General features: G+C 39.4%; 2 protein-coding genes across 7 annotated transcripts in view; one reads left to right on the top strand and one right to left on the bottom strand.

Annotated features, from left to right (window-relative positions):
• Positions 1-78: 78 nt before the first annotated feature.
• On the top strand, positions 79-11,876 carry LOC111322640 (melatonin receptor type 1B-like). 3 transcript variants are annotated; one of them, XM_088731874.1, is made up of 5 exons: positions 79-213; positions 703-833; positions 6,144-6,405; positions 7,439-7,555; positions 9,406-11,876. In XM_088731874.1, the coding sequence occupies exon 5, from the start codon at positions 9,430-9,432 to the stop codon at positions 10,465-10,467; it is 1,038 nt and encodes a 345-aa protein (XP_088588000.1). In that variant the 5' UTR covers positions 79-213; positions 703-833; positions 6,144-6,405; positions 7,439-7,555; positions 9,406-9,429; the 3' UTR covers positions 10,468-11,876. The 3 variants fall into 3 exon arrangements, with proteins under 3 accessions (XP_088588000.1, XP_088588001.1, XP_022781509.2); XM_088731875.1 differs by lacking the exon at positions 7,439-7,555; XM_022925774.2 differs by lacking the exons at positions 6,144-6,405; positions 7,439-7,555.
• LOC111324186 (dynein axonemal heavy chain 8) overlaps positions 11,743-13,008 on the bottom strand; it is a 75,080-nt gene continuing 73,814 nt past the window's right edge. For all 4 annotated transcript variants that reach the window (XM_088731870.1, XM_088731872.1, XM_088731871.1 and 1 more), the window contains exon 94: positions 11,743-12,617. In XM_088731870.1, the coding sequence (XP_088587996.1) occupies positions 12,291-12,617 (327 nt within the window). In that variant the 3' untranslated portion in view covers positions 11,743-12,290. The remainder of the gene's footprint in view (positions 12,618-13,008) is intronic.

Here is a 13,008-nt window from a genome sequence, read left to right as displayed (position 1 = left end):
CTGTTACTCATCCTCCAAGGTTGTCAAGCATTTCTTTGAACCTTCAAGGCATTATGGGTCACGTTATTTTGGGTTGTGACGTTAGAGTACTTTCACGGAGCAGTCTAAAAGTAAAGAGATGAAGATTACAAACAGGAACAAGAATAGACATTAAGAAGATGACTCTGCGCCCAGTTTTGAGTCTCGAGATGCAACCTTTATCTGCGTCAAAAGGTTGTGGTCAAGTGGTTTTGCGGGGTTTCAATTTATTTCTTAAACTTTCATTCTCCGCTAGCTAGACTTCCACAACACTTCGCCCATTGAAGAAGCCATAGATTCTAGACTTCTTAGCAAAGTATATTAAAAAAATGAAGACATAGTTTTGGCCGCTGTAACCGAACGTTTCTCAAAACTGTAATCTAATCATATGAAGAAAAAAACATTCAGTTTTAAATTTATTCAGGCCCTGATTCTAGGTCTGTTGCTCGAGGTACTAACCACACAAACCACCCATTTATTCGTTGATATATGATCCTATGCAATCTACTATTTCTATTTCTAATTTTTAAAATATCAATTTTCATACACATTTATAGCTATTTTTTGTTTTTGGTTTTCAACGCCCGTAATTTAAAATTAAACAACGTCATCAGGATATCAAAATATTGGCCTGAATTCCTGATTACGATCAAGAATTTTTATTTTTCATTGAATTCCTTTCAGAACGTCACAGCATTGTTACTGAAACAGTTCCGCCTTACTGAGAAACAATATAATTTTCCTGGTTGGTGATCAAAAGAGATATGGAAACAAGGGCGAAGTACGAAGTTATTGCACCGTGACATTCAACGCAGGTGAGTCCAATAACAAAGGGATGTAAAGACTTTTTATGCCTCCAACCGCATTGAGACTCAAAAATGTTTAATAATTTAAACGTTTTTGAAAATATAAAATATCAACCACAGTTAGAGCTAAAACTGAGAACAAAATTTCAGCCGGAATATTCGTAAGATATACACCTTCCAAACCTGATCGACAATCCAAACATTGCTCTTGTTCACGGAAGTGTATAATCTTTGGATCAATGCTATGTCTAACGTTTTTGCTCAGATAGACTCATTCAGCCTTGACGACTTGTAACTGACTATCGATTCAGGCAGCTTGAATTCTCTTAACAGATAGAATAAGTTATTTCTCACAGTTTAAGAAATGTATTATTAAGACTGACCTCTCGTTATATTATAAACAGACGATGAGTGAAGCTCTCCAAAGATCTTAAACAACTGCTGCTTTTTAGAGCGTGACTGAAGGACTATCATCCAGTTTGGGTTTGTTCGGGGCTGTCACTATGGTTGCAAACACATCTTCCTCCTTTTCTAACATACATAATTAAACAACCTCGGCTCAAATAGTTAATTAACAGAGACAATCATGACCTCTGACGTTCATTAGCCGATTTTGAATTAATAATAAGAAATACTATTAATATTTCTTATTATTTTGAATTGGTTGATGAGCACAACCATAGAGGATAATAATTAGTGACAGGCAAGATGGAAATAGTCAGGTTTTGTATGTTTAAGGCCGTGTAGACTAGCGCGTTAATCTTTTTCTCTTGCGGAGTCGCAGCCGAAGAGACCGGGGGGGTCCAACTGCGAAACACGAATAGAAACTGTCAATTCTTTCAGCAAATTAATTTGTCTAAGAAAGGTACTTTGGAGTCAGGAATGTATTCAAATTAAATACAAAGAACCATTAAATATTTATGTCTTATTCAAAGTTAGAATTTCGCGCATGTATAGTTGTTATGCACGGTTAATGCTGAGTGTTTGACTCTCATGTTTTGAGTTTTTCGCAGCGCGAGAGCAGAGAACTTAAAAACTTCCTCTTCAATTTGATTGATTCTGGCAGAGTATGAAATGTTTTCGTGTGGTTCGCCAACCTGGGCAGAATTATTGCATTGAGTTACTGCTTTGCAGAAGATGTGAATGGAGAGGCAGTGATGGGGTAGGGGGGGGGGGACTCTTATTCCTATCCTCGACTGTAGTGCTCCCCCTGTGCTCCCATACGTAATATACTTCCACAATAATTCGACCGTTTGATAATAGTAATATGAAATTTATATGATCTCAATTGTTTTAATTGTCTTTTCTTTTTTATTGTCATTCCCTACTAGTCTTGATGCATGATCGGAAATTTCAGGAACGCACGACTTTCGATCTGTTCCCAAAATATTTAATTAAAAGAAAATCATGGTGGATATACTCAACATATTCGGTAAAGTACTTCTCAAGTAAAGGGAACAAACTGCTCCACCTATAGCATTCATAACTTGAACCGATAGCTGTTACTGTTAAAATGTACTGCTACGTAAAATCTCCCACTCGAATAGGCAGATTTTATTTTTAAAGATCAATGTTTATCATAGTATACCTTACATGCGAATTGGTGCTTTCAAGCATTTTTATTGGTCAGCTGGGGAATGCCTAGCAAGTCAGTGTTCACTTTTTAGCAAGCCTGCGTGGCTGGAGGCTTATCGTGAGCTTTAATATGGCCTTTCTGTGCGCTAAGCAATCGACAACTGGAGGTTTTGCCCCCCAGGCTACCGCCCGTGCGACTTCGCCCCATGAAGTAAAACTCGTTTCCTTTTCTGTCGAGATTATATTATATTTCGATCAACATGCAATTTTACTTTTTCTTACTACGAAGGCAAGCTCAGTCACTGCGAAACACTGGGCACAACGACACACGAGCACGAATAATAACTACTAATTATACGCACGATGGCCACTGTCTGAGAATATTTGCCAGCTTCTGAAGGAGCCAGCCAATTTCTTTACTGCTCGTAAGCCCGCCAGCCACACTGGTTAATTTCGAATCTCCCAAACTAAGAGAAATAACATGGTCTCTAGTATCGGTTTTGCTACCAACTTACTTTAATGAACAAGGCGTCTGCTCCAAGGCTACCGCAACAACAACAACAACAACAACTGAAACAAAACGCATAAAACAAAAAAACAAACTAAGACACAAGGAGATACGTTTTGGCTTGGAACGGTGACTGGCATTAGGTTCATATTAATAAAGAGAAAAATCCCCAAGTAGAACTAATAATGATTTTAGCCTTTGAATATACATTAGAAATTTAGACACAACTCTTTAGTATCTGTAGAACTCATATAGGAAAGCACCTTGAGTAGGCAAAGCAGGTAAGAAGGCAAAGCACCTCAGGTAAGCGAAGCGCCCCAACTAAGCGAAGCACCGAGAGAAAACAAAGCACTCCAAGTCAGTAAGCAAACCATCTCATGTAAGCAAAACAGGTAAAGTAGAAAAAGCGCCTCAAGTAAGTGCAGCACCTCGAGTAAGTAAATAAAATCAAGTAAACACACAAGCAAGTAATATAAGCAAAGAGCCCCAAATAGGAGAAGCGCCCCCGGTTAACACAGCCCCGCAAATCGGCAACTCATGTCCAAAATAGCAAATCAGCCACTTGTGTTTAAATCGCAAATCGTCCAGTGTATCCACTAATGTCCAAAATCGCAAATTGGCCATCAGTATCCAAAATGGCAAATAGATCGATCGGACACTAGTGTTCAAAATTTGAAATCAGCTACTAGTAGCCAAAATGGCAAATCGGCCACTGGTGTCCAAAATCCATCATCGGCCACGAACGTCCGAAATCGCAAAGCGGCCACCAGCGTCCAAAATCCAAAGTCGATCACTAGTGTCCAACATCACAGATCGGCCACTAGTGTCCAAAATCGCAAGTCGGCCGGCACTAGTCTCTAAAATCGCAAATCGGTCACTAGTGTCCAAATCACAAATAGGCCACTAATGTCCGAAATCGGAAATCGGTCACTAGTGTCCAAAATTGCAAATCGGCGGCTTGTGTCTAGCAATAGGGCCTAGGTATTGTTTTTTGGACCTTGCTCGCTTCGCAAATTTAGCGGCTCTTTTGTGCATATGTCGCTAATTCAAACGATAAATGATGCTCTCTGTTCGAAGTAAAAAAAGTTTCCTCAGTTTCCATGATGTGCAGATCCCACGTACTTAGATATTTGCGAGAAGTTTTTTTCATTTCGGAATGAAAATTACAAGATTGAAATTATTTTGAGACGTTCTTGTCTTTTGTAGTGTCACAGCAAGAAATGAAAATCGGTATGATGCGCTGTTGGTGATAAGCCAGAAATCACAAAAGGAGAGAACTCAAATATGTATCGAGTGCGAATTTCGAACAAATTAGATACTCCGACAAAAACAATAAGTGGCACCGGGAAAACATCGGTTAAAACTAGGTCAAGTTAGGATTTCTATCCTTACTTTCCATCACTAACTCACTCAACTAGATCCCCATGAGAGAGGAGGCAGGAGCCACAAAAATACCACAGACAAGTGATATAAGTCCATGGTTTACCACAAAAAATGGTCTAGAATTATTTTAATTTATTGCATCCATTTTGGGATCACTGGTGATCCTTGTAATTTTATTGGCTCTCATTGGTGCGATTTATTCACGAATCGAACCATTTTATGCTCTATATCGCATCTTTTTCTCAGCCAGTCAGAAAGCTATACTAAAACACAACAGCCAATCAGGGCCGGGTTGTTCAAAGGTGAGTTAAGATAACCCAGCTAGGGTTAGTGTGAAATTTGATTTCAGATCTAGAAGCTTTAAAAGAAAGTTCAGTTTAATTCCATTTGTCTACAATTTGATGATTGAGTGCTCTAAAAAGAATTGGGAAAATTGTCCCGAAACGGCTTTTGAACATGCAAAGAAATATAGAAAACTGGATTAAAATTTAACTCTGGGTTTGCGCTAATCGGCCTTCGAGCAACTGGGCCCTGATCTAGATTTCAAGGCTTGTTTAAACTGAGCAACTGAATTGCAGGAAAATGAAAGACAGCTTTTACAACTTTTTACAAGCCAGCTCAACGCTGCATCAATAAAATATTTGTAGAGACTAAAAATTCCTGTATTTTTCAGTTCAAAATCAGGTAATGAAGTGGTAATTTAACTTCGTGTAGCGCAACATTTTTTGTTCTAAAATCATACTTGTGATTCTTGCTGCGAGCTCGTTTGATTTTGCAATCACGCGTATGGTTTCAGTCCGAATTGCACTCCACCCGGTTCAATTACCATTCTGTATAAGATAGAAAATACGGCGGCCAAGTGATAAATTTCTTTGAAGTGGAGATTTCATTTCAAATGCTGTGAAGTGGCTTACTACTGGTTACCTCTTACTAGCGAAGTTCGACGATCTCTTCAAAAAAGTTTATCAATCTAAATTCGATCATGACTGATTAAAAAGAACACGTCAAATAAATAAATAAATTAGAGAAATAAGAGTCAAACTTATAACAAAAAAGACTAACTGCAGATTACAGCGTCGGGGGGGAAGTCGTTGAATACACAAAGGATTTTCTCCTTTCTTCTGATTTTTGTCTCGTAAGGGATGAGTAAAGAGGAATTGAGTTATTTCTTTGAGATCATCAGTGTATCCAGTTTAAAGTGCTACTAAGACCAAATTAAGCGTTTGCCAGATTTTTCACATTTTAGAATCCTTACTTACCACTCTCACGAAATTTGGAATGAAAACTCGAAGTGGAAGTCTGTCTCTTTTAGACTTGCTTTCCTCGATTCGACGTCCGCCGTTACTCAAACTGCGAAATGGCCGCGCGTAAGTCTGTGACTTCATAGTCAATATCCCCTAAACTTTCGCGCAGGCTCTTAACCAAAAAATGGACGGAGATTGTTGTACTTGAATAGTTCTAGGAGTGTCTAATCGTCGTTTTGAGGCCGGAAATGGCACCCTACAGAGTTGTGTTATGCAGGATTGGGCAATTATTCTTTAATACGATTGCTGAAATATCGCTACACAGGCCAAACGAAATAGTTACGAAAGCTAATGGATGGCATTCGTACGCCTACATCGCTCAAACCTCCACCCGAAAGGAGTATCGACGTAGATTAGACATGAAAAAGGATTGCCCCGGGTGCCATTCCTAGAATATGGAAAACACTTTTCAGCTGGCCATGAATTGGTCATCGTTTAACCTCGTCCAATCAGAAAAGGGAAACCTCATGAAGGTTTCTGGCTGGCACATGAGAATCTTGCAACGCATCCCAGACGCTCTAATACTGTGGCATTTTGATTTTCTTCTAGGGCTAGCTCCGGTCCGTTTGGATGAATTTTCGATTGGAAGGTATGAGGAGAATCGTGAATCTTTGGACCTTAATGCTGCGAAGTTTGAAAGCGGAGCAATGCGATTTTCGGGGAAAAAATTGCTCGAGCGCTGGAAGTCTTTCAGAACAAGGATTCCACCTTTGTCTTTCTTTTAATTCGTTACATTAACGACGAACTCAAACTTATTCAAAATCGCTCAAAAAATCATTTTTTGAGGCAAAAGGACGACTATACACCACAGGTAAAGTAATTCAACGTTTATTTATCATTGATTTATATACATAGTCAGCAATATATCACTATGGGCGAGGCAAACGGTAAATCTGGTACGTTCACTATAAAATAACAATCGGCTTCACAAACAGATTGTATGGGCCCCCTGTGGTTTGAGCATTGGCGGACGAAATTTAGTGAGTTTTATTCAAAAATTTTTCGGACTTTTCTTGCCGCGATAGGTCTGAATTGTATTTTTTTCTTTTTGTTTAGGATCTAAACTTAAATTGTCGGCATAAAAAATTTGTTTTGAAGAACATCAATTTTGATTTCGTCTCAGTAGCACTTTAAGCTCTGGTTTATGATCTCCCGACTTAATGACTTTTTTTAGCGCAAATGGGTATCGCTCGGCGAAATTGGTGTAAATCTATTAGCAGTTGTCCATGTCTTAGTATTTTGTCACAAGTTAAGTACTACTTTGATCCGCTAGATAGGAGGCTTGTGCAGCGTAAGGTAATTTCATGCAGCAAATTGTTAAATGTTCACTCACTGCAGTAGGTAAATCAATGGTCTGAGAAAAACTTTTTTTTTTTTTTTGGAATGACACCGAAGATTGAGAAAAAGTGGTTTTGATGGCTAGTCTGGAAGATACGTTTTTTCTGAGATCAGAAAAAATAAACACAGTTAACCATATCAATTAAAATTGAAAGCCATAAACTACGTATCTGACAAGTAAGGACTAGATGAGTTTGGTTTTACTCGTAAACAACGGACAGGTATATGATTTAAATATCATAGGAACATAATGATACTGATGATAGTAATAACACCACAAAATATTCAAAATAAAACGTCCAGGGTTGCGTGGGCGAGTTTAGTAAATCAATTTAAACTGTAACACCCCTGAGAAAGAGTTTCAAGTTAACATCTGTAAAAAACAAAAAAAGGGATTTTTTTCTGGTTACTTCTTTGTTGTAACACTTAACTTTTATTCAATCACATCCGAACAACTCTGTCAGGATTTCACAATTTTAATTTCTTTTTATTACCTCCCAAAAAAGAGGCTAGTATAAAAACCGCGAAACACTCGCAGATGGACGAGTTCATGAAAATAAAGTGTAAGCGAATTATCATCGCACAGAACTGAGAGGTCCAAACCAGTGTTTCTCTTAGTTTAGGTAAGTAAATTTTAATCTCAGACACCTTGATAAAGGTAATTTGGTTTATTGGTTTGCATTTACCGAGAATGAAAAGACCAAAAAAAAGCCAAAAAACACGGTTATCTTAGAACAGGTGATGATCGTCCCATTATACCAAAGTCCTAGGATCATACCGACAATTATTATGATTTATTCATTTTTGAGGGAAATTGAAACATTAAAGGTAAAAAAAGTGGAGTATGGTCTTTGGTACCTGTGAGGAAAAAATGTTAAAACTGAATCCCTGGCCTGATGGGGCATATTCTTCTTTTTCGTTCTCCATCATGATGGCCAATCACCGCAAGATTAAAGCACCCACGAAAGGATATAACTGAGCACATATTTGTTTTCTTTACTGTTAGTATCGGTAATGTTGAGGATTGAGGCAGAATGAGACGAAAATGATTCCGTGAGAGAAAATCATGTGAACTTCATTTAATTGCAAGGAAATGTGTAGCAGCTAGAGGGGAGTGTTTACAATCGGATCTTCAGATTTGATTGAAATTCATGTTTTAGCATTCTCATCACCTGTTTGTAGGTGTTACGGGAAAATTTAGTGATTTTCCCTGGGGATGTTGAAGCATATTTATTCCGGCGTTGTTTTCGGAATTTTAGCGTTCACAATTCATGCAAGTTTCTTTCATTGGGATGTTTTAAAAAGATAGAAAGCCACAAGTAAATTTTCAATATTTGGTAATATCAACTGAGTTGAAATTGTAAATTGGCCACCGTAAAGGGTTAAAAAGGTGACGTTTCGAGTTAGCGTCAGCCCTTCGTAAGATTGAATGGAGGAATTGTGGGTTGTGTGTGGGTTTATATGCAGAAAGTGGAGCTACGCTATTGATGGGAACTTGGCGACGAGAAAAACACGAATGAATTAGTGGAATGAAAAGCGTTCGTTGATACCTGTGGGATTAAGAGTGCCGATTAGAAAGATAAACTTTTGTTTAAGAGTTTTGCGGCTTTCCGAGCTACCTAAATGTAAGGAAAGAGCGCAGATTGTCATGTTGCTTAGAATATAAGTGTTAATGGTCTTTCAGGCGAGATTAGTTCTCGTGGTAGTTGGCAGCTGAGTTTATACTCGTAATTCTAATTTCCTTTCATACGATAGTTTCCACACCAACCTTGCATGGATAAGCAGAAACTTTTAGTTACTTTTCCACTCTTATTTCCTAATCTGAGCTATTCCAATTAAGATAGGTATATTTTCTATACCAGAGCTGTGAATTCTCACCTAAGTCTCTCCTATTTTTAATGGCCTCGAGTTTATTGCATCCGTCCTTTTAATTTTAAATTGTTTTCGTCGTAGGAACAGATGGGAATATTTAAGTAGCTTTCGTTTGACTTCAAAGAGATCTTTACCGCTTCTTTTGTTATGCTGTTCAAATATGGTCGATTTGGATAACAATATATAGCGCTTCACACCAGTTAGTTGATAAGCAACTACCTTGTACAGTTTTGATGATTACGAACTTGAGTACGCTAAAGGTCATGTCAGTTGTTGGCCTGACCTAGAATAAAGTTTACTATGGAACCAAACGCTGTCTCATCCTAAACGTCCGTATAAGCTCGCTCGAAGTACATCTCCTTGTGCCAGGAAATTGTGACGAGTTTCCGTTCTCGCTGCCGAGTGGTCTCTACCGAGTTATTTTCCCCCAGTTATTGCTGTGCCGTCCACGAAGGTTCAGTTTCCCAGTTTGGGTGCGACAACCCTATCATCACATAGGAAAATGTATTGATATTAAAGGGGGAAATTCTTTTTTCATCTCCTCTGGGAGTTAAAGGGTTAAATGAGCCTTACACAACCTTTTATCTTTTTCACCAACTAGACCCAACGCGAGTAATGTGCAAATATGAATTCTACAAATGGTTCATCGAATGCTTCGACAACCATTTCCTCTGCTGCGCCAGCAAGAGACGTAGAGATTGGAAGATCACTCTACACTCAGACAACTTGCATTATTATCGCCACGGTGGCCTTTCTTGGGAATCTGCTTGTCATTCTCCTTCTCCTTCTGAACAGAGCAAAGTTGTTGAAGAAATCCTACAACATGTTGATTCTATGCTTGGCTATATCTGATGTTCTCACCGCCCTGATGCTCGTCACAAACCCAGCTTTGGTCCTTGGAGACGCGTTTCCTTATCCGACCAATCACGTCTTGGGCGATGTCTTCTGTCGTGTTATTTGGAGTCGTACGTTTCTCTTCCAGATGGTGGTTTTTTCTGCCTACATCTGTGCGGCTTTGGCAACGGAGCGTTGGTTTGCAGTTGTCAAGCCTCAACAGTACAAACAGGTCTTCAACAAGAAGCGCACACTCGTTTACATTGTCCTCGTGTGGCTGTGGTCGGTTATCCTTTGTGCTTCAAGTTTATTTGAACTCTCCTACGTTTCGTCGAATCCCCCAAACAGCCGATGCAAATGGAACTTTGGCTCGGTCAATCAAACACTCCGCATCATCGTGGCAGTTATTCAAACCTTTTTCAAAATGGCGTTTCCGTGCCTGACCGTGTTGTTCCTGTTCATTCACATGGTTCATAAAGCAAGCAGATCCACAGTCGCCTCAGCCGAGGGAAAGGCTAAACTGCGCGGGAAAATAACGCGTATGGTTGGGGTGGCTTCTGTAGCACTTATAATCTGCTTCGCACCGTCTCAGATTAACTACACCCTGGCAATGGTGGGGAAAACAAAACTAGACAACACACTACACCACGTCCTCTCCCTCTTGGCGTTGATCAACAGCTGTTTGAACCCGTTTATCTACGGGCTGAGCAATGGAAATTACCGCCGAGGTTACAAGCAGATTCTACTTTCACTGTTCCCTCGGTGCATCAAGGGAGATGAAAACAGAGTCACCGAATTGACCAACCCGGGTACTTCGAGTCAGAGTTGACAGAATACCATTCGATTCGTGCTTGTCGATAATGTTGTTTTCAATATAGTGTGCGTAGTGTGCCTTTCCTTTAGCTATCAATTATTATAAAAAACAGTTGATTATAGCGCTAGAACTATTTAAAATTCAAAACCGCTTCACATTACATTTAACAATTATTCGACAATATTCACCGAACCTGAGGCGAATAATTGTTTTAGTGTAATTTCAGAGCTGAACAACAGAGAAATTTCTAAAATCATAACATTTTAGTAACATTTATTAACATTTTAGTTTAACATTTTATATAAACCGCGCGGAGCGGTTTATATAGCGTCATATAAGGAACCGCTCGACCAATCAGATTGCTGGAAACTCTTTGTTCAGCTCTGAAATTATACTAATAAGTATTATAAACTAGCGCTGAACGCTCTCCTAAAAAGAAATGTTTTGATTTGTTTCTCAAAAGTAGCTAGGCTGCTACAGGATCTGATTGGTAACGGCAGCGAGTTCCGTAAGACAGAAGCAGCACGGGCGAAAGCCGATCACCAAGTGTAGTGCACTTGACCCGTGGAACGGACAAAAAGAGATTGTGTAGACGAGAAAAGAGCATAGTTCGAGGCAGGTTTTAAAGATAAAGGATCATAAATGTAGGACTTATTTAACCACTTGAAAACAAAAAGAAGCAACTTAATTACCGAAACGTCAAAGTGCAAGAGGAAAAGCGATGACAATTTGAAGAGGGGCTGTCAAAAAGAAGAAAAAAAACTAAAAACCTTCATATCCTTCGTCTATGAAAAACAAGTTCGTACACTCTTCCCGTCCATTATTGCTTTTTTTGATTAACCCTTTATTTGCGTGCTAACAATGAAGTTGCAAGGAAAGGGGCCTTGCAAAGTTCAAACTGTGCTTCTGTTTGGTTAGTAAGTTAGGACTCTTCGTGCGTCCATGCACATAAGGCTTCGGCCACAGAACACCATTGATTTCTGTCAGTTGCCAGTCGGTCAAGCTGCCCCCATGTCCAAGCTCTGTCCCTCATTTCTCTTTCTACGGTTCTCCTCCAAGATTCTTGGGGGAAGCCTCGCTTTCGTCGGCCGTTAGGAACCCATTGGAGGGGATCGGAAGGCGACCTGGGCAGGACTAATGCTTCTGTTTAAAGTCGGGTTAACATCAGAAGTGCAACAAAACGAAAAAGTAGGTCAGCGGGCTATTTTCTCTTGCAGTAAAATGTTAAATAATTGTTACATACATGCAGTCTGCAGGCAGCTGCACGCAGACAAAACACACCCACCTCACTTTTGTCAAAAATGTTGCATTTTCTCTACAAACGTAAATGGTGAGGAGAATCCTCTCCAAATGAATTACATTTACTTGACCATAAGAAGTATTTCGCCGAACTACAAAGTAATAAATTATGGTCTAAAAGATAACAGCAATGGAGAACTTTTTGACGTAAAATAAAAACAAGATCGAACGGTCCGGAACAGGTGGTTGGAACAAAGTGTGAATCATGCTGACAAACATTTATGTACAATTTTTTTTAACTGCACTGCTGTTTTGTTTTCTAGTTATACTAAATGAACTTTCATTCCGGAACGCAATTTTGAGTACTTAAAATGAAAGCAAGCTGGTGCAAGAATTCGGTTAATGAACCCGTTAGTGCTAACGTTTGTAACAATCACAGACGCTTGAAAAATTGAGCGGGGAAAAGCAATTGAGGAATATATAAGCACAATAAAACGACCTCTGACACATAACGGAATTAACTGTTAAAAGAACTCATTAAGATTCTACTTGAAAGAAGGCCATTAAGCGCAAAAGTTTCTAGTGTCTACTGAAGACACTTAAAAGGGTCTTAATGTACTAGAAAGTCCTCGAAGAGGCCAGCGCGTGGAAGGAACATCTTTGTTGTCCACATCCAAAAGCATAACAGGCTCTCGCTGACAAATCCTGGACGAGTAGCATGGGCACGAGTATGACACAGCGGCACGCACAGGGTCATTCAAGGAGGCTTTCTCAGTCTGAGGAAGAGCAACAATGTGTACCACAGGGAGAGGGGTCGGGCCAGATTTTGGAGGAGCGTCCAAGAGGTCCCCGGTGGTTTTCTCCCAGGCACAGCCCCATAAGTAAATGCCATACACGAACATTCCGTCAAGCGGAGGTTCTCTCAACTAGTTGGTGAAATTAAATTAAACAGAAATTAGTGAGCTAATGAAACGGTTAAAGGAAAGTGATTAAAAAAAACGAATATGTTTGAACTAATCGTGAGCGCAGGGCAACAATCAGAGTTGCACAATAGTTGAGTCTCAGGGAGCTGGTGACCAGTCGCTGGGTGTAAAAAAGAAACCTTTCCTTCTTACTGATAAGATCAGCTCACCAGAAACAGAAAAAGGAACCAAGACTAAAACCAAGACTAAAACCAGAAGTGTTAGTTACAGCTGCTTGACCATCTACAAAATAAATTAAGTTGTAATTTCAAAAAACGCCTTTGTTGCATTGCATAAGAAACCGTCAAGTAAGCATGGTTCGAAAAGGCCTAAGATCTAGTAGAACAAATACATT

This window comes from Stylophora pistillata, chromosome 8 (genome assembly GCF_964205215.1).
Source record: "Stylophora pistillata chromosome 8, jaStyPist1.2, whole genome shotgun sequence".
NCBI classification, from domain to species: domain Eukaryota; kingdom Metazoa; phylum Cnidaria; class Anthozoa; order Scleractinia; family Pocilloporidae; genus Stylophora; species Stylophora pistillata.
The sequence above is the reverse complement of the archived record's forward strand: the minus strand, read 5'-3'. Positions and strand labels throughout refer to the sequence as shown.

Excerpts from the sequence above, each read along its gene's own strand:
- LOC111322640 (XM_022925774.2), top strand. The coding sequence starts at position 9,430 with ATGAATTCTACAAATGGTTCATCGAATGCTTCGACAACCATTTCCTCT.